A 22,432-nucleotide genomic window follows, 5' to 3' on the forward strand; every position below is an offset into this window, starting at 1 on the left:
CTAATTGGATTGGTCATATCTTACGCGGTAACTGCCTTCTAAAAGAAGTTATTGAAGGAAAGATAGAGGGGCGGATAGAAGTGACCAGAAGACGAAGAAGAAGACGTAAGAAGATGCTGGATGACCATGGGGACAGAAGAGAACATTTTTATTTGAAGGAGAAAGCTCGAGGTCGCATTAAGTGGAGGAACTGTTTTGGAAGAGACTGTGGAGAAAATTTTGATCAAACGAATTAAAATTAATACGGGATTGCACCAAGGATTTGTTTTATCTCCGGTCTCCTTTAGCATAAACATACAAATAAATAATGAATTTTAATTTCGTGTATCCTGTTTTGTTTTTATATACAATCCTTTATTGGAGTCCGTCGTAATATAACTGAACGGTCAAGGTTAATATTACCTTAGCTACATGCTTCGGCTTTTGAAGCCATTATCAGGCGGACACATGATTACTATATTCACACACTATTGAACTGCAATTTCATTGTGATAGTAAAGCTCAATCTTGCATTCTGTATTCCCAACAGAGCGGACAAAATACATTACAAAACGAGTCACCGTCCAAACAATTAATGTCAAATAATGCTACACCAATACCACGGGCCTCCAAGCAGTTTACTATATGTATACAAGTCTTGAATATATCATTATGTCTGTGGGAATATAACAAGATTGCAACAACTGACTTCATGATGTTCAATATCACATGAACGGTTTATAACCACATTTTATTCCATAACTTTCGTTTTTAATAAGTTTATAATTCATTGTATTTTTGTGCCTTGTATTTTATAATGTAACAGTTATCAAGTATCCAGCTTTACTGTCACAACGAAATTGCAGTTCAATAGTGTGTGAATATAGTAATCATGTGTCTTGCCTGATGATGGGTTTAAAAGCCGAAACATGTAGCTAAGGTAATGTTAACCTTGACCGTTATGTTGTTGTGTTAGAACGGACTCCAATAAAGAATTGTAAATAATGAATTTATTAATAGAGGGGTACGCGGTAGCGTAGTTGGCTGAGGCACTATGCTACAAGTCAGAAGGTCGGGGGTTTCAGTGCCGATGAGGTGGATTTCTTTTTTTCAATTTTCCTAAACCTTCCAGTCTCACCATGGCCCTAGGGTCGACCCATCCTCCAACAGAAATGAGTATCAGGAAACTTCTTGGGGGTAAAACGTCGGTCGGCGCCTAGGGCCGAGAAACTTACTGCAGTTTGTGATCCGATTGTCTAAAGAAAACGTGGGAGCCTCGAAGTCTCACATCTCTATGGGTCTTCACGGCCTTTTACAGGGATAGCTTTACCTTTTTTTTTTAACTTTACCATTAATAAATAATAATAGTAATAATAATGCATTGTTTGGCTATGCTCATTTTACATATCTATGTGGGACTGAGTCCCATTTGATGCGGGGTTGTTACAGAGAGCTGTTCCTTTCAAGTATATGTTTCTCACGCGTCTTCATTAAACACAAATTAAGACATACTGTATATATATTTTTTTGCAGATTTCATACTGAGCAAGTTTGCTGAAGTGTCGGTCACGGTAGCCGAGCGGTCTAAGGCTTGCACTGTCTTCGCTCGTTCGGAAGCCGGGATCGTGGGTTCGAATCCCACCCAGGGCATGGATATTTGTGTGCGTTTTTCTGTGTTTGTCTACAGGTAGAGGCCTTACGACGAGCTGATCACTCGCCCAAGGAGTCCTACCGAATGTGTAAGATCTAGTAAACCGAAGTGAAAGGAGAGTTTCATGGAGGTAGGCCTAGGCCCAAATTGGGGCTGTAGCGCCACAGAAAAGAAAAAAGTCTGCTGAAGTGGTAATACTTCTGAATTGTATTCCGAAAATACTCGGTTCGAATTTATTCTGAGAAAACGACAGTCCTGACTGAAGTTTTTCCTCGTTTTCCTCAAACCTCCAAGGTACGAGGTGTTATCGGAAAGTTCCCTAACTAGGCCAAAAAAGAAATGCTGACTAAATTTACTCAATGTTGGCTGCAATCTCCTTCGAAATAGTCTCATTGGGAATGTATACAGAGAGCCCTTAGTTTTTTTCACGTGTCAAAAGAACCGTGGAAGCATTTTCCTTGATGCTGTCGAGTGCCGCTTGCGGTTCCCTTTGGATGTTTCAGAACGTCGTCCCTTCAGTTCCATTTTCAAGTTAGGAAACAAGGCCACGTCTCCGGGGGCTAAGTCCGGCGAGTAGGAAGGAAGGGGTACGATAGCCATGTTGTTAGTCACAAACTCTGTGGTTTTCTTTGTACGTGTGTACGGACACGTTGTCATGATGAAGGAGCAATGCTGCTCATGTTCAGATTTTCTGTTAATATCTCCTGGCAAACTCCATGACTGATCCCAACGGTGTCTGCGTATTCATGGATTGTTCGGCGACGGTCTTCATGGGTGAGTACTTGAATGTTTTCAACAGTTAGGCCGTGATCACTACCTTCCATATATTTACATTCACCACTCATTACTGATTCTACCATTCGATAATAGATAACCTGATATAATCAGAATGTCTTTAAATAAGCCATACATGATAATATATATTTCGTATATTCTGACTGGTTAAAAGAAGTTCATTTACAAGATATGAAAACAAAAATTCATTAATGTTAATGTTAACTTATAATAAGACCGTAGTTTTAAACAATATTAACAGCTTTATAAAATATTAATAATACAATTTACCCAAGGCACTCTTCCATCTTGTAGGCCTACGCCATAAGCAGATTGGTTTATCCTCTCAGTATCGTTAGAACAGTATTATAATCCTGAATGCATTAAGACATACTTTTTCTTTCATATTTATTAAATCTAGCTCAATCGGTTTGGCTACGGGCTGGATGACAGATGGATAGGCGTTCGAGTCCCGGTAGGGTCAAGAATTTTCTCTTCTCCATGTCGTTCAGATCGGCTCTGGGGCCCACCCAGCCTCCACTCAAATGGATATTGGGGGCTCTTTCCCCGGCGACAAAGCAGCTGGGGCGTGAAGCTGATCACTCATTTCCAACTAGTACCGACGTCAAGAAAATGTGGATCTATACATCCACTCCCCCATACGCCTTCATGACGTAGTGCTTAATTACTTAAGAACAAGCACAACTTTACCTTTCACCTCACCTAACATTACTTAATTTGTGTTCAGTCTAAAGACAAACTTAGGAATGTACGGAGCTGCACTTCACACTTTTATAAGTGTACGTTTTCATTGCATGCTCCTTAGTTAAGCACGGAGATAAGTTTGCCTTCATCTTTATTTTACTTTCATGTAGACAAGTTTAATTGTGGCATTCATAACCAGCAGTCCATATACGTATGAATACGTTTATACTGACGGACTTGAATATACGTGTAAGTAGATCATTTTGCTGGAAGCAGTTGTCTAACAAAGCGACTCAGAATTGATCGGAAAATTTTAATCTCCTTTCCTTCTTCGAATATATACGAGGGATTTAACAATATGTTAGGTAATGGGACTAAATTGCGAGCCGGGATAGCGACTGGCTACGGGCTGGAAGACCGAGAGTTCGGAGTTTGAATCCCCGTAGGATCAAGAATTTTCTCTTCTCCACGTCGTCCAGACCGGCTCTGGGGCCCACCAAACCTCCCCTACCATCTGTACCGGGGCTTTGTCCCCTTGGGTAAAGCGACCGAGGCATGAAGCTGACCACTCACTTCCAGCTAGTACCGAGGTCAAGAAAATGTGGATCTATACATCCACTCACCCATACGCCTTCATGACGTAGTGCTTAATGAGGTAAACACAGGGACAAATTTACCTTTTTTTAATGGGACTAAATTACAGGCTGGATGCCTGAGTAGTTGGGATTGGATTCCCGGTAGGGCTAAGGGATAATTCTCTCTCCATGATATCCACACTGCAACGGGATCCCTTTCAGATTTCTATAAAATATGTTCTGGGAGCTGCTTCTCAGGGTGTAAGGCGGCAAGAGCATAAAGCTAACTATATACTTTCATCTAGAGCAGAGGTTAAGAATTCCGGAGCTATAACATACGAGTAGCTCCTCATACATCTTCATGGGGGCTGTGCTTAATTAATTACGCACAGGAATAACCAGTATGTTTATCATGCTCTGTCTCTAAGTGTCCCTGTAATTCTGCTGCTTTTGTTTTCATTCGTAAGAGTCTTCTATTTAATGGTTCTCTTTCCTCGGGGTTAAAAGTGATCACCAATCTTCATCTTACACTCCATTAAGGGGGTGGCTGTAGAAACACACGAGATGTTGTCTCCTCCACTGCTAACCCTCTCAAAGCCCAGAAAAAACAAAGGAAAAATATGCAGGACTTATCCACCATAATTTTTTTTACGGGAAGCAGTGCTCTTAAATTTCAACTTTCCACTACATTTACCCTCTGATGAGCAAAATGAGGAACGTACACGATTCATCGCCTGGGAGTTCTGTGTTCTGAACATTCCCCAACCCGGAAATGTAACACAATCCAAAACTAGCCTCATGCTAGTGCACCACCCGATGACCATCCTACAGGTTAGGGAAGAGAGAAACTTATTGCAAGCGCACAAATTCAGTCAGCGGCTATCTCTTCTGAAAGGGAGTGGTGCTGCACACCAAATCGAATTTGGAAATAAGGGATTATTGTACCAGCCGAGGTTAAACCTGTTCTTTTGAAGAGACTGAAGTGTGACACGGCGGCCATTAAACGATCCTGACAGTAATTGCAACATATTCGGTGGGTGCCTTGTCACCACGGCATGGCGCGCCCTCAGGTTGCCCTCCAAGTATGGAGGGAAGCTGCAAATTTATTGAATAAGCAGTCCCAGACAGCCACATGTTGTGAACCTCCAACTTGGGGTTTGGGCATGGGACCCGACATAAAAAAATGGACAACTTGCACATATCATGGCCCAGACACTAGGACCATCACAAACTATTCCATAACACTAATCTAAAAATTGTTTACAAAACAAGTGATTCAATATAACACCATCTTAAACTAAAAAACTAAATAACCGATACGTTCAACAAGAGGAGTATACCAACTGAAATGAGACGAATGCCCTATGAAATACATAGGACAGACTGAACGTATATTGAAAGCCAGCTTAAAGAAGATATAAGACATAAGAACCAACAGACACACCTCGAAATTCGCACAACATATACTAGATATTGCACATATACACAACACGCTGGACCAAACTATGAAAATCCTACATATCGAGAAAAAAGGACACAAACTAACACTTTCAAGTGTTTCAAAATATACTTATAAATCCTAACTAAGAAAGCATTACAATTAAACGACACACATACAGAAACATACAACCCCATTTTCTACGCCTAATCAAGAATACCCACAGATATAACCCCCTTCCCCCACCCACACACATCACGTTACCATGACGTACTTGTACGTTGTAACAACCACAACCACACACGAGTAACACTCAGTCCGTGCAATTACACAAATATCAAACAAGGGGCAACATTTAAACATATATTTCTAAAACATGTAGGTAAGCTATATCGACCTTCTCTTCTATTGCAGCTGAACTTGCAGGATAATTTAGGATAACAGTGAGAAGTGCAAGACTTCATACCATACTATAGGTAAGTATCCTCCCCTCATTTTATCTAACAATATTAAACTATAATCTATAATACTCATATAAGATTGTTTGATATGATCTACACGACAACAAGCAAGAAATAGCACATCCACCCCCTTGCAGCTTACCAACACATGTCAGTTGAAGAATGCACGTGACCAAGCACAGCTTATAATCTGAGTTTTAAATACGTACAATATACAATTAATTTTTATGCCATTTATATTTTTATTATTTTTAATATTTCTAGTTCTTATTTTTGTTTTATCTTTATCTTAATTTTTTAATCATAATCATAACATGAATTGTATACTAAATTGTAAATATATGCATTTATATTCGCTAGGAATGCAGTCATCAGTTGCAAGAATACGGGTCCGTATTATGACCAATTTAATCACTTTAATTATGTTCATAAGTGCCTGATGATGACCTAATTATGTGGTCAAAACATGTAACAAATTTACGGTTATATTAAACACATAAGACACATACTAACATCTGTTGTCATTATTGAAGATATTTCAATATTACTTGGGAAACCATTAGAGAGAACATCAAGATTTCTGCCAAGGAGAGTCTAGGTTATTATGAACCGAAGAACCATAAGCTATGGTTCGATGAAGGATGCTCAAAATTACTAGACCAAAGAAAACAAATCAAATTGCAATGGTTACAGGATCCAAGCGAAATACATAGGAATAAACTGAACAATATAAGACGTGAAACCAGCAGGCATTTCAGGAACAAAAGGAGGGAACTTTTGAAAGACAAAATTGATGACGATGAGCTTGCAATGAACAGTAAGAACAAGAACATTAGAGACCTGTATAGCGGAATAAATGACTTTAAGAAGGGATACCAACCTAGCAGTAACTTAGTGAAGGATGAGAATGGTGATCTGCTTGCAGATTCCCACAACATTTTGAATAGGTCGAGGAACTACTTCTCTCAGTTATTGAATTTACATGGGGTCAGTGATGTTAGGCAGGTAGAAATGTACACAGCTGAGCCATTAATATCTGATCCCAGGCCTTTTGAGGTTGAAAGTGCTATTGCAAAATTGAAACGGTATAAATCGCCAGGTAGTGATCAAATTCCGGCAGAACTTATTCAAGTAGGAGGCGAAATATTACTTCTAAAATCCATAAGCTAATTATTTTTATTTGGCATAAGGAAAAATTTCCTGATCAGTGGAAGGGATCTCTTATTGTACCAGTTCACAAGAAGGGCGATAAAGCTGACTGTAGTAATTATAGCTGTATATCACTGCTATCAACTTCATACAAAATTTTATCCAATATTCTTCTCTCAAGGTTAAGTCCATATATAGATGAAATTATTGGGGATCATCAGTGTGGGTTTCGATGTAACAGATTAACTACAGATCAAATCTTTTGCATTCGTCAGATATTGGAGAAAAAATGGGAGTACAATGAGACAGTACATCAGCTATTCATAGACTTCAAGAAAGCCTATGATTCAGTCAGGAGGGAAGTATTGTACAATATTCTGATAGAGTTTGGGGTACCCATGAAACTAATTCTTCTGATTAAAATGTGCTTAAACGTAATGTATGGTAAAGTCCATATAAGTAAATATTTATCTGATAATTTTCCTATCCAGAATGGTCTAAAACAAGGAGATGCTTTATCATCACTGCTTTTCAACTTTGCTTTAGAACCTCGACCAACATTCAGACTAGGGCTTTTCTGAAGGGTTGTGGTGAAAACGGGAGAGCACAATGGTTCCAATAACGCTCTGAGTTCTTGTGGTGACCAGAAATTGTCCCCTTCATTTGAGCACTCACTGACGCATCTTTTAGCAGTTACGTCTAGACCCGTGTTTCTCAACCAGAGGAAAGCGTACCATCAATGGGGATTGAGAGTCAACTGTGTCTCAAATAAGATAGTTCATTCACACAGCATTCACTTACACAAAAGGCTTCCTGCATTGTAAATACATATTTCAAAGTTACGCTGTCCTACAATTGTATTTATATAATTATAGTAATAAAATATATTATAAAAATTGCGATATTTAAGCTCTTAAGAAATTCCATCAATGATGATGACGACGATGATTCTGATGATGATGATAATAATAATAATACATATGTGTCGGGTTAACTCAGTGTTATACTGAAGGGTTGCGGGCTGGACAGCCGGGGTTCGTTTCCCGGCAGAGAAAAGAGAGTCTTTTGTGCTCTACAGCGTCCAGACCTAGCTCTGGGGTCAACCCAGACTCCTACCGGATGGGTATCAAGGGTCTTTCCCCGGGAGTAAAGCTGCAGGAGGTGTGAAGCTGACCACTCACCTCGACCCAGTGCAGAGATCAAGAATGGTGAAGCTATAATTCAATTTCCTCTTAAGTCTTCATAAAACGGTGCTCAATTAATTAAGCACAGGGAGAAATTTGCATTTACACAATGGAAAAAACAAGCTTCTTTGTTTTAGGGCGGTGTAACTGCATCTTTTGAAAACGTGACCAGGTGCGTAAGTCTGAGAATCTCGGATCTAGACTGACTTCTGCACTTTTGATACAAACCAAAATATATTTTAGTTACTTTAATTTAAAAAGAATAATTACTATCTGTAAAGGCGAATAATAAATACATTCTATCTAATTTAACACATAATCTCTCTTAAACAGCAACAGTGTTGTGACGTCTGCTACTGGTCCTCCAGGGGAACGCCACACCGAACGTTGTAGAACTGGTCACAAACTTTAAATTGCTGGTGGAACAGCGTTCCATTCGGACACAGGAAACTGCGCACCAAATGGTCTTGGCAAAGATGAAAAGCCTGGAAAAAAGTGAGGTTAAATATAACACTTTAGATTTACTAGGTAAGGTCAGGTTGTTCCAGGACAGAACACATTAAGGGGAAATGAAACATGCGGCAGGGGTATTAAGTGACGTAATTGACACCTCTTTCTGTCTTTTTTATTCATGAGAAGATCTGCCATTTTGTGTGAGTAATGAGAGAAACGCTGTTTTGTTAGAAACATCTTCATTAAACGCGTCACTTCTTAAATTACTGAAGTGATGAAGCAATGTGTGTTCCTCGATTTTTTTATTTGGCTAAGGAATAGAGGACGGTAAAGGTAAAGATATCCCCGTAACAGGCCGTGAAGGCCCATAGAGTTGTGAGACGTCGAGGATCCCATATTTTCTAGGCAGTCGGCTCATAGGTGGCGGTGAGGTTTCCAGCCTTACCCCTTTACCTCCAGGAAAAGGTACTTACCCTGGTACTTATTTCTCTTAGAGGATGAGTGGAACCCAGGGCCATAGGGAGGCTGGAAAGATTATGTAAATTGAAAAATCTACCTCATCGGGACTCGAACTCGCTACCTTCCGGCTGTAGCATAGAAAGTAAGTAAGTAATTTTTTAATTTCTTCTAATTCGCATAGTGGGGCGGGGGTGGAGTCAAGTTGGGTCTACTCGGCACGGCGGCCACTGACTGGCCTATTGTACCTGCCCTGGTGATTATGATGATGGAGAAATTGGTGGAATGAAGATTGGCAGGGGAAACCAAAGTACCCGGAGGAAACCGGCCTCAGCGCCACTTTGTCCACCACAAATCCCACTTTCCCAAACCCGGGTTTGAACCCGGGCCACCGCTGTGAGAAGTCAGCAACTAACCGCTTGAGCTATGGCGCGGCCAAGTAAGTAAGTAAGAGGATGGGAGGATGTATGGATGTGAAATAAATTGAGCTGGCTCAGGTTAGGGCTTAGGGCTGGGCTGTTGTGAACACGGTGATATACTTCTGAATTTAATAGAAGGACAGGAACTTCCTAGTTAGCTGAACAACTATTAGCTTCTCAAGAAAAACTCTGCTTCATGAAGTTTGTTGTTTCTTGAATTAACCGTAATAGTGAAACCATGGAACTATTTTCAAAATATGAACAGTTCCATTTGGATTTATTTTGGACTGAAATTCAAGACGATTTTATGGATACATAGCCAGGTCAGTGGTTTGTATATCATTTATATCATGCATTGCTCTGAATGCGTAGGGAGTTGGAAACCTCGTGTCATTTTTACACTCCACAAACGGATATTTTTGTAATCATTTTACGTATATACCAAGGAAACTGAGGGATATGGTATCACAGTTTGTGTTTATAGTCTGCCTATCTTTTGAACAAGTTGGTTATTGTTCATAAAGATAGGCATAAAATCCTGAGGGTTGTATTTTATCTTGTGTTCTTAAATTTTAGTTCCCAATCTTAAAGAGTTCTATTTTGTCTTCCATTAAAAGTTCTGAGATGAAATAAAAATTAAGATGATTCAAAGCACAGCAGGTCATTAAAAGACGAATATTAGGAGTACTATGCTCCTAAATGAGATATCTCACTTCTAGCATGAAAATTGTTAAATTTCATTTTATATTTGAATACTAATTTGAGTAAATAAGATCTAAAAGTTTGTGATGATGGTAAATTGTTACAATNTTTGAGTACTTTACAATTGTCTATAAATAACTGAACTTCAGAAATCTTAGTCCTTACAGACTGTACCACATATACTCGTAAGCTTTCGTTTTAAAGCCCGATTGTTGAGGCAAAGCCCTGAATTACTTAACAGGTTAGCATGGCGACCAGGCTCCAGTCTCGTATTACGGAGGTGTTCGGTTAAAACCTCGGTTGGGGCATTGACTATTCTGATTGAGGTGTTTCGTGGTTTTCCTCACTCTCCAGGGTAATGTCGAGATAGTAAATCAGTTAGGTCACGATTGCTTCCTTCCAAATTACTTCTAATTCACAATCCATTTTTCACGCTACGTAGCCTAGCTGCTGACACATATCAGCAATGGTTATACAAAAACAACAAGATGTCTTTTTTCATCTGTGTGAAGACTACAAAAATTATTCTCTTTGGCGTCTATTTTATGACAATATATGTCACTGACATTAATTGTGACACAACAGACATGCATTGCCATTTCAAGAGTGACAAAACGAGAGGTTTGGTTTGAAGAGATTCGCAGCGCGTCGTGGTTACAGGACTAATTTGAAAGAAAAACCCAAGGCATTGAGGTGGAGGAAAAGACAGGAGGAAAGCGCTGGAGAGAAATAAAGAAAACTGAAAGTATATATTTAAAAGAGAAATAAAGAATAAAGAACGAGAGAGCAAGATAAAAGGAAACAAAAAGAGGGACAGAGAGGAAAGTAGTGCGTCCCGAAAAACAGGTTGAAGCTTTTTAATGAAACATTCTTAAACGAGAGGGAGTTGCTTTTTTAAAAAAAAATCTAAGGCAGGTCGTGGAGACCCATAGGGCTGTGAGACGTCGAGACTGCCACATTTTCCCTAGACAATCGGTTCACAGATGGCGATCAGTTTGTCAGCCTTACTCGCCGGCCGCTTTTTAACCCCAGAGAGATTCCTGGTACTCATTTCTGTTAGAGGCTGAGTCGATACAAGGGCCATAGTGAGGCTGGAAGGATTGGGTCCATTGAAAAATACAGCGACATCATCTGGAATCGAATCCGCAACCTTCCGGCTTGCAGCATAGTGCTTCAACCAACTAAACTACCGCTTGCCCCATCTTTTTAAAAAAGCTAACAGGAAAACTTATTATCTGGTGTCAGATCTGAGTTAAAGTGATTCGACAATGATTTCGTAAAAAAATCTCTACGAAAAATGTCATTTTCACTAAATTTACTCCATGAATTCCCTTCCCCCTCTGGGCCTAGTGTCTGAGCTTGGTGTTCGAAGAGGAAGGGGAATGACGTTTCAGTCACACTCCAGTTATCGCATTCCATATCGCACATTGAAATTCATCAGCTCGATCTATCGATAAACTATAAAAATAGAAGCGCGTAAAAGTAAGTCACCACTTCGGAGCCAAGGTAACCCAGATGTTTTCAGTCACGTTGCGGTTCTGATATCTGTGAAAGTAACTTTCTCCCTCGCACATTCAGAGCCAGTAGCTACTGCTGCTGTCTACAGGAGTGACTTCATTGAATGGTAAGCGCGCCACTTCTCTATTGGCGGATTTCAATTCGGGCAATAACAATCGTGCGCTGAAACAGCGACTGTTGCTGCTGCATCTGCAGTCTAGAATCTAGACGCTCTGCATACTACTCAGTGTTCATATCATCTCTCTGCTTTTATTGCAACGTGATTTTCGTAACTGCACCGTGACTGACTCGTGACGTTGCATGCTTTGTTCATGATGCTGTTCAAATAGCGTCGTGACCAGTTCTTTGCAGTATGCATATCGTGCAAATAACACACCATATACATTACACACTGAGCTATTGTATTTAGGCCAAAGCTAATATTTAAAACGGAATTCTCGCCTTGATAGTAAGTCTCCTGTCCTTTCACAGAAGGCTGAAGTGACAAAGCCCCTAAGTTTCGCTTTTTGCGAATGAAAATTAATTTATATTGAGCTTTTGTACACATTTCTCCATTGAGAGTAAATGAAAGAGGTTATGAAAAATTAAAATACAACTGGTTTGAGAACTATATCAGCAATGATTTTCGTCACAGTATCTGAAAATCTCATGTTGTTAACTGTGATGAAGTTTCGAGAAAGTTGTTGTTCAGTGAAAGGAAAGAGAAAATCTATCTTCTCCTGGGACAGAATTTGGGCTTGGGCCAGCCCTACCTTCACCAGATACTGCATTAACTCTACTTTGGCAGTGAAACCCTCTCTCAGCCTAAGATATCATAGGACTCTCCTAACAATAACCTAATTGTTGCTGTCCTAAATGTTATGAAGTAACTCTCAAGTGATATTAACTCCCTGCCCTGACCTAGATACTACTGGAACACACCTCGCAACAAGCCCTTTATCTCCACCCCAGATACCATAGCAACACTCAACTGACAGGACGTTCCTTGCCCCTGTCGTAGACGCCACAGGAATTAGTCTCTCAGGAAGCCCATTGTCCCAGCCCTTAATGCTCTAGTAACTCAGGTCCCCTTCCCCTGACTTAGATACGAAAGCATATCGCTTGGCAATAAGCCCGGTGTCCCAGCCCTTAATGCTCTAGTAACTCAGTCTCTTTCCCCTGCCTTATACACCAAAGGAACTCGCTTGGCAATAAGCCCAGCCCTGTCCCACATGCTATAGTAACTAGCCTGAGCTAAATGCACAGGAAATTCCTTGTTCCAGCCCTTTCCAAAGTAAATACGACAGGAACGTTCACCTGACAGTAAGCCTCCGTATCTGCATGCAGGCCCCAGTCCCTGCCCTCGCAGCTGAAGGCAGTGTGTGGCACCTTGTCCAGGGTTGGGTACAGAGGGGGTTCGTGCGGCAGGTGCAGCTCGTGGTACGGGTTATGCGGTGTTCCGTCCGCATTGAGGAAGTGCCCCGCACGTGTTAGCGCCGACAGTATCGCTGCAATGCAAACCAGGCTCTGAGTGATGCCAATATGAAGTTACGCTGCCGAAGGTATGCGCTCAAAACATGATTACACAATGCGGATCTTAATTATTTGTACGCTTCATCGATAATGATGCAATTACTGAATCAAGAAGGATAAGATGAACTATAGTTGCAGCACGCGTTTTGAAGATGAGTAGTTTAAATGTTTTAAGCCACATATTCTCGTCAGTAGTTTGTCTTCACGTTCTTACATTCAACAGTTCCTTTCATGCTGTAGTTTACTGTACTCTTAACACAGCTGACTATAGAGAGTTGAATGGTGACCAATGCATTTGAGGGGATCTGAAAGGAAGCGGTCTGGGCTAGTAGAAATGTTGTTCCGGCATTTGCGCAGAGGAACTGATAAAAGCCACAAAAATTTCCACTCTTGAGAATCCGAGTGCCGACGAAAATTCGAACCGAGCACCTCCGAAATACAAGTTCAGAACCTTACCGCTATACCTTCCTGCTCAGTTCGAATCAGTAATATTGTCTCACTGCAAATTAATCGAAGTGCGACTCTTATATAAAAAAGGTTAGTAATTAATATTGCATATTCATTCATCCAGTCATTTACAAATTTTTATTAATACTTCATAATAAAAATTACGAGTAAGCAAGGTTTCCTGAATTTATTATACCCGTTATATCAACCTAAATCCCAAAATTGACGTTTATACTCTTCTGGTTCCCTTACAACAAGCATGCATATAGCTAATCAATGAATACGTTTGGGTTCGTAGAAACGCATTCTTGGCTAATTTCCTTTTCCCTTTTTCTCTATAACAGTAAACCTTAGCAAAAGCAAAGAACACATAACAACCCATATCTACCTAAGGCTAATTTGAACAACAACCAGGCGGAATTATTGACCAGAATCTGGACACTTCAAGTAATCGATTTTATAAAGGGGAAAATTTGTCTGTTTGTCTGTTTTATCTGCAGAACTACTCAAAAGATTTATTTAAATTTTGTATCTGGATAAGAATTCTCACTACTTGAACATCAGAGTAATCGAAGTGTTGATCGTTATGCAAAGCTGCAAAGAACTAATTGCAATAATTGATTGCATAAAGCGGAGGCCTTCTTGGGAAGCTAAGAAGCGTTGAGCTAGACAAAAATTGAATACCTACAGTTTATATATTTCCTTCAATATAAGAGAAAAGTTGTAGTATTTATACAAAACAACTGTTTTGTACATTTTAACATTTAAATTATGTTGTAATCATTCGGACTTAAGATTCCGAACAGAACAGTAGTGGCAGCCATCCTTACTTCCTTCGCAAATAAAGTTCTGATTTGCTACATTGTCAAAGAATGTGCGCCAAAAATATGTGTATTGCATTAGAATAGATACTGAATTTCATTTTTGCCAGGACTGCAATTACGATGCTGTAAGCTAAATACAACGAACAGTATTTCACAGGTGTCCCGGTGCTGTAGTCTGTTCGGCAGGCCAGGTTTAGTTTTGTGACGTCATTGCAACAGCCGTGGTATAACAGAAACGTGTGCACTTGCCATGTCGCAACATCAGGTGGCCTTAGTGAGGCCACCTGCCAGTTCCATTTTGTCGTCACTATCAACCACAGATTATTTGACGATGTTTGGTCAACTGAATAGGTTATGTGTCGTTAATAGTGTGTCGGGAATTTTATGTAAACCGAATCAGGAACTAGCCGATCACAGTGGCCGCGCGGTCCAAGGCATGAACCGCCTTCGCCCGCTCGAGCACTGGGGCCGTGGTTTCGAAACCCACTCGAGGAATGAATGTCTGTGGACGTTTATGTTGTCTTTGTGTTGCTCTGTGTATAGATAGAGGCCTTGCGACAGGCTGATCCCCCGTCCAAGGAATCCTATCGACTGTGTATAGGATTACGGAACTGAAAAGAGGCCAAGGCCCAACAAAGGGTTGTAGAGCCATGGATAGATAGAATCAGGAACTAAGGTAATGGTAGGCCGCGCCACAGCTCAAGCGGTTAGCCGCTGGCTTCCCATTGCGGCGGCTCGAGTTCGATCCCGGATCTGGTCAAGTGGGATTTGTTGTGGACAAAATGGCGCTGAGGCAGATTTTCTCCGAGTATTTCAGTTTCCCCTGCCAATCTTCATTCCACCAATTGCTCCACAATCACCCTCACCTATCATCTGGGGCTGGTACAGAAGGCCAGAAGTGGCTGCAGTACAAGGGACTTAGTCCTACCCACTAGCAATAAAAGAAAGGTAATAGAATAGAACAAGAATAGAACATTTACATAATAAAGTAGCCTAACTAGAGATAAATTTGGAGGATATATTTTAAACCCTAAATGGTACAGATAAATTGATATCCCAGTGGAGAAATCACAAGGAGGGAGGAAGATGCACGATTTCCAAATGGACGTTATTGTAGGCCCAGAAAGATGAGTTGTAAGTCTAGAGGTAAGACGTTCTCATAGTTTTGAAAGTATGAAGGGGCTCAGATGGCCTTATCCTTGGTAAATTAAAGAAGCAGAAGAAGACAATTTAAAAAAGGAGAGAAATGGAAGACAGCTCCTGTGATTAATTGTATGTTACTATACCGGCCTACTTGTGGGAAAACCGAATAAAACCAGGAACAACAACTTCAATAAGCTTATATTGCCGTCTATATTCGAACCGCATGTGGTTCACAGGTGAGCTTTACTGCTTTGCAGATGAATGACTGAAGTTGAACTAGAGGGAGGAGACGCCCTGTATTTTCAGGAATTTAGTGCGCTCGAGAATATAATGCGTTCCGAGGCTTTTGAAGTTTAAATTTAAAAATATAATTATAGACACAGTTTATCGGAGTATCATCAAGTGATCAATACATTTAATTGAGTTGACTTTAATAATTAAAACTTTATTAACAAAGTTATGAAAGTATTTCATAAGATAGATTTAACACAAGTCTATCATTTTTTTTCCCGATGTTCTTTTACGGCTCTATAATCCTACGGGATTTGAGGATAAGAGTGTACGAGCTATTAACCTCGACACTGAACAGAAATGGGTGACCAGTTCCACACTCCGGCAGCTCTACTTTCGCGGAAAGGAGAACCCCTTAGCAATTGCTTATGAGAATATGTGGGCTTTAAGCCGATTTCGACTCGGTGGCAAAGGAAAATAACCTCTACCCTTACTGAGAACAAAATACTTGTTGTTCAGCCCGTAACGAAACACTTCAATGACCGATCTCTTGGGATTGTCCAAATAAAATTGTCGCGTATGCATTCAACACATTCTTGAATTAAAATTTTAATTTTAAGAGAATGTAAACACAACAACTTCAGCAAGAGAAATATTGTTTCCTGTCATCGAAATTAAAAGTAAATGCACTGCATTATGGTTTCACATAATCGTATTAATTTGCGCCGAGAGTGAAAGGCAAATGTCCTTAAAAATTCCAAGCGACATGTATGTGTAATAACCTTACAGCCAGTTCAGTGGAAATTTCTCAACATCAGGTGACCCGAGCCACTTAATACTCGAAGGTATATCCAGTGGGACGCAGAAGCCGACGCACGGGAACGTCAACTATTATTAAGAGTGCGTTGCTTTTGTCAGTTCTAGCAGAGGTGTCTTTCCTACAGCGAAAAATTTCGATTTCTTTACGATTTTGCAACATCGTAGCGGTCCATATCCAATTACTGGATCCATAAATGCCATTGTTACAAATCTAATCAACGATAGATATTGCTTTTATATTACGCCAATATAGCATCACGCTAAGAAATGTTAGTGAGCCGAGAAAGCGCATTCGGTATAACGATTGGTTGCGGGCTGAACGACAGAGGGATCGGAGTTTGAGTACCGGTAGGGTTAAGAATTTTCTCTTCTCCTATCCATTGGGTACCTGGGGCTCTTTTCCCTGAGGTAAAGCGGCAGAGGTGTGAATCTGACCACTCACCTGCAGTTAGTGCTGACGTCAAGAAAATGTGGATCTATATATCTACTCCCACATAGGCCTACATGGCTTAGTGCTTAATTAGTTAAGCACATGGGGCAACTTACCTTTTCACCTAATCAATATTTAAATTAAATATGTGGAGATTAACAAGGTTACTATATTATGTTATAGTCTTATTTGCTGCATGATTAGGGTCTCCGCTTCACGTATCCATAGTTCAACCATGACATCCAGTATAAATAAAAATACAAAATACAGGTTTCTAGAATCACATCTAAGTATGCATTATTCATTAAAATGACGGCAGGTGACTGCAAAAGGATTATTTGTTGTTGGCCTCTACTGGCTGAATTATACTTCCTGCAACCAGCACCTGTTGCTACTTCCATTATCACAATCTCAAATGTCATCATAACATTTTATGGAATAGAGAGAGAAGTGGTTTCTCAGGAACATGATAAAATTTGTTTAAAGCTTCAGGTAGAGTGCGGGTTATATCCAACGAACAACAAAAACAAAACAAACTCTGTGATTTTAGTCCGCAAGCGAACTATACCGACCGAGCGACCGCCGCTTGTCGGCGAAGTATAGTGCCAACTTACATTAAACAAACTAAAAACATAGCTTAGGCCACCATAACTAACTTCGCGAAGTAAAATCTTTCTTGGGAAGCTGATGGTCGCTCAACTGGTCATGAAATTCTCCACTCTTTATGGAATCCGAAAAGTCGTTACCATATCCAAAAGAGCCCATCACTGGATTTTATCCTGACCCATTCCGGTCCAGTCATAAACTTTTTTATATTATTCATTTTAATATTATCCTCTGAATTAAGCCTAGGCCTCCCAGCTGGTCTCTTGCCTTCTTATATGTGCATCTAATCCTTTTTGATTGAATGTCCCTTACAGTATTAGAAGAAATATTGGATTAGGGAGCTCCTCTCTATGCAATTTTTACCATCCGCTACGTATCTGTTTCTTCTTAGAACCACACACATTAGTACCTTAGTTTTCACCCTACTCTTAGCCACCCCTTAAACTGAGAGAAGCACCTCCACTCTCCCATACTCCTTCATGATGTAGTGCTTAATTAGTTAAGAACAGGGACAACTTCACCTTTTTTTTACGTCACTGTAACAGATTTAATCTAAATTCGTTCAGTGGTTTCGGAGAGGAAATATACAAGCAAAAGAACACAGCCTCCTTTCTATATTTCACTTCTTGAACAGACAGAAAACACCTCCAGAAGACGAAAACATCTTTACAAATTTGCGCTTTGTGTTTTAAAATATAATCCCTTCCCCTCCAAATTCAAAATTGTTACCTGGTGCGAAAATCAGGGCGAGGAGCAGCATCTTGTGGTATTGTTGTCGCTTGGAGCACTCTGCAAACAGAAGTGAAGACAGGCGCCTTGCAGTGAATGTGGGGCAGTAGAAAACGCCATTGCCACAACAGTAATAACACGGGCCCGTCAAGGAGCGTAACTCACTCCCATCACCCCCGTTGTCCTGTAATGACCATGTTTAAGGTCAAACACCTGCAATTTTATACGTACAAAAGACGAATTTAAACATGTGAAAAAATACCCTCGCCGATACAGTGACCACACCAACTGGAGGTAATTTTCACGGTCATCTCTAACTAATACTAATAAGAGGCGCTTTGCCTATTCACAGTTAAATAACAACATTCAATATAGGTAAGGTAAGGCAAGGTAAAATTTGTCCCTGTACTCAATTAATTAGGCAATATGCAATTAAGACATGTGGGGGTGGAGTTATAGCTCCAACATTCTTGACCTCGACACTACCTACCTATCTACCTACCCATCTACGGCACTAAAACCTCTTCTTGGACCTTGGCCGCCTTTTAAATTTCTTAATCAGGGGATCAGCCCACAGGACAGCACAAACACAGAATAAACCACATAGAAACCCATACCTCAAGTGCGATTCGAACCCACGATCCCACTTTTTGAGCTGGCGAGGACAGTTGGAGCTTTAAACCACACGGTCACTGTGATCGGTTCTGACTTCGGCACTAGATGGAAGTTAGTGTTCAGCTTCATGCCTCGGCAGCTTTACTCGTGAGGATAGAGCCGCCGGTACCTTTCGGAAAGGAGGTTTGGTGGTCCCCAGAGCTGGAGAGCAGAGAAAAACTTCTTCCTCCCGGCCGTCCAGCCTGTAACCCGTCGCAATACCGACTCACCTATGCCAACTCCCTCAGTAAAAGGGAAGATATAAATCTTACTTACTTACTTACTCATGGAGCTGAGCCCTTCTTGAGGAGCCGCCAATTCTGCAGCTCCTCAAGAATTTACCAGCATTTTATGGAACCCGAAGGTTCATTACTGTGTTCACAAGACCCCTCCCCCGGTCCCTATCCTGAGCCAGATCTATCCAATCCATACCATCCCATCCTATCTCTCTAAGATCCATTCTAATATTGTCCACCCACCTACGCCTTGGTCTTCCCTGTGGTCTCTTTCCTTCTGGCTTTCCCACCAATATCCTATACGCATTCTTCGTCTCACCCATTCGTGCTACATGACCTGCCCACCTCATCCTCCGTGACTTGATCGTTCTAATTATACTTGGAGAAGAGTACAAATTATGAAGCTCCTCATTATGCAGTTTTCTCCAACTTCCTGTGACTGCATCTCTCTTTGGTCCAAATATTCTCCTCAATCACCCCCAGTCTATGTTGAAGATATAAATACAGATTTAAAAAAGAATTCCAATTAGGCATTTTTGGCAAATAAAAACTGACATCGAAGAGACGACTGTTGGAGGATAAATTATTAATAAAAGAAAAATTATAGGCCTATGTCGTTCGAAGAATTATTACTATAGTACAAGACCAAAGTGGTGCTAGCATCTCTACCACCTCAGAAGTTCAGATGATTATGTCACTATTATTAATGACATTTTCCTCGAGACTGTTGCGTCTGACGAACACTTTTTTTTAATAGGGATATCCATGGTGGAGTCCCTTGCACATTCTATAGGTTATGGGGAAATGAAGGTGCAACTACACTCATTCTTAATCTCATCAGTAGAGGGAGGTGTGTGGTCAGCTTTATGCCTCCGGCTGCTTTACTCCCTTGAGAAAAGGCCTCAGACACCCACTGGATAGCAAGCTGGGTGCCCCCGGAGCCTTCCTGGACTCAATCTCTTGCATTAGCCATGAACCAAGCCCCGATTCCTCGGGCGTCCGGCCAGTAATTTATCGCCCTACCAATTCAGCTAGCCCGGCTCCCTTGCACGTCCATGACGAGTAAACAGTAAAATATTAAAACATATATAAATATTTAAATATACCGCTATTCTTTCGTGTTATCTTCATCTGTCCTTGTTGATTTCCACACAGATGTCGAACGTAAAACTTGCAATCGATGTGGCGTAGAAAGGTTTTCAACACTGACGTATTTTTATACCAAAATATATGGAAAATATTTGAAAGCACAGAATTACAGCAGAGTGTTTTGACGAGGTTACCTCTGTTGNAATCGAAATGTACTGTACGGTTTGTAGTGTGATATTTCCTCAAAAGATGGTGCAAGTTACATGAATGCCAGAGCCACCTTATCTCATGGTAGGGCAGTCAAAGGAAATGGCGTCGGAACAATTGTCATTCGAGCAATTAATCTTCTAAGCCATCCATTTTTGCTTTTTACAAGCAGCTCTGTGGGGCACGTTGTTTGTGTAAAGTAAAAATTTTGTTTGCTGCTGGATGTCTGGATGGAACTGTAATACAAACTTCATGTGTACAGAGTTATGAACAGTCCGCATATCGGACACCTTCAAGTGGCGAATAAAAATAAACTTTGATAGTCACAGCTTAATATTGTGGCGTGCCGCCTAGGGCCGGAATATTTTGAAGCAGAATGCATCCATTGCTATACAACTATTAGCAATTCCTAGGAAATCGTTGCCTCGGAAATGAAAGTCTAACAGTGGGGTTTCCACCGTTACAAACGAATTGTTTGAGGCAGACACGTATTCCCGCGTTCGTTGCGTAACAACGGGGGGAATTAACCTTTTGTTAAGGTATTCCTATTCAGTCCGAGGGCAAGTTTTGACAGTCGAACGTCGGCCAGAGACCAGCAGAATCTGTATTCGGCTTTAGCAGAAAGCGTTCTTATCAGACTAGACAGAAGTATTGTAACATTGGAGAAGAAACGTTTAAGGACGTTGTAAGTGGAGAATAACTGTAAGCGCGAGTGTAAAAGTGACTGCCCAATAAATATTCGTCCAAACCCGGGAACTCGCACAAATTTCTCGTTGCGTAGCCTAGCAGACAGGCGACAATATGAAACGATGTTGTATCTTCCACGACAGCCTCACAACATATTCCCAAAATTGTAAATATCATATATATCCACTCTACTTATTAAACTATGGTTCGAACTCAGAGAGAAAAGATTAATATTTTCTGGAATATAATACCGTGTAGTCCATTGAAAGTCAACCGATGTTTCGGAGGAACATGTCGTCTCCATCTTCAGGTTCGAAGAATAAGCTTAAAAAGATACTAGCGTAATATCGAGTGGCAAGTAGAAGTGGCCCGGGTTCGATCCCGGGTCTGGCCAAATGGGATTTGTGGTGGACAAAGTGGCGCTGGAGCAAGTTTTCTCTGAGTAAGTCGGTTTCCTCTGCCAATCTTTATTCCAACAATTGCTCCACAATCACCCTCACCTATCATCTGGGGCTGGTACAATAGGCCAGAAGTGGCCGCAGTACAAGGGACTTAATGCCACCCCACTAGCAATAAAAAAATACCACAAGCGTAATATTGTTCCTACAAACCATTCCATGCCCTATAATTACTAAAACTGACAAAGAAAATGCAGGAAAGCTAAGTAAAGCAGTAATTACATACCCTTACAGATATTTATTAATAAATGAAAACATAAACTCAATACAAAACTCAACTAAACAAAAAACATTTCAAAAATTAATATCACAAATTTTAGTTCTTTCCCTTTACATGATTTGCATCTGTAGAGAGGGCAGGTTGTTGGACTGCACTCCGATCACCTGGGCAGCCGTAAAGTGTGAACCACTGACGTAATTTTGTTGGGGGGGGAGTCANCAGAGAGGAGAGAAAACTGGAAAAGAATTTAAAAAGAAAAAAGAAAAAAGTAGGGGGAGAAAGATGAGAGATTGAAGACATTCTTTACATAAGTCTGAGAAGTCCATGTTTGTTGAGATTTCACGTGGGGTGTGTCTATTATTTTCTATGGTTTTTCAAAGTCCCTCCAAGCAAATGCCGGATAGCACCTTGATTTTGCCACGACCACTTCCAAATCCTTCCCAGTTCATCTGTTGTAATTTTGTTATTTGATGCCTATTTACCATACCGATAATGAGTGATTTTTTTTTAAATGTTGAAGCATAGTTACATGTACAGATAGGCAAAAATCACATGCTGTGTAGTTTCTGAAGTGTCTGAACTTAATTAACTATATTGAGAGGTGCATATATGTATCACACTGTTGCAATTTCTTGATTCTGAACTCTGAAGAGAGTGGGGGTTTTCCTTTTGGAAG

At 40.5% G+C, this 22,432-nt stretch overlaps 1 protein-coding gene across 1 annotated transcript; it reads right to left on the reverse strand.

Moving 5' to 3' along the window:
- Positions 1-8,149: 8,149 nt before the first annotated feature.
- Positions 8,150-21,363, reverse strand: LOC111870897. Its single transcript, XM_023863518.2, has 4 exons — positions 21,330-21,363; positions 18,206-18,389; positions 12,761-12,951; positions 8,150-8,401 (listed from the first exon to the last, which is right to left on the reverse strand). The coding sequence occupies exons 1-4, from the start codon at positions 21,339-21,341 to the stop codon at positions 8,270-8,272; spliced, it is 519 nt and encodes a 172-aa protein (XP_023719286.1). The 5' UTR covers positions 21,342-21,363; the 3' UTR covers positions 8,150-8,269.
- Positions 21,364-22,432: the final 1,069 nt, after the last annotated feature.

This window comes from Cryptotermes secundus, unplaced genomic scaffold, assembly GCF_002891405.2.
Source record: "Cryptotermes secundus unplaced genomic scaffold, Csec_1.0 scaffold884, whole genome shotgun sequence".
Classification (NCBI taxonomy): Eukaryota; Metazoa; Arthropoda; class Insecta; order Blattodea; family Kalotermitidae; genus Cryptotermes; species Cryptotermes secundus.

Excerpts from the sequence above, each read along its gene's own strand:
- LOC111870897 (XM_023863518.2), bottom strand. Across the intron at positions 12,952-18,205 it reads CGCCCTGATTTTCGCACCAG|CGATACTGTCGGCGCTAACA; the intron begins GTAACAATTTTG and ends TTTGCATTGCAG. Across the intron at positions 8,402-12,760 it reads ATACGGAGGCTTACTGTCAG|GCTTTTCATCTTTGCCAAGA; the intron begins GTGAACGTTCCT and ends ACTTTTTTCCAG.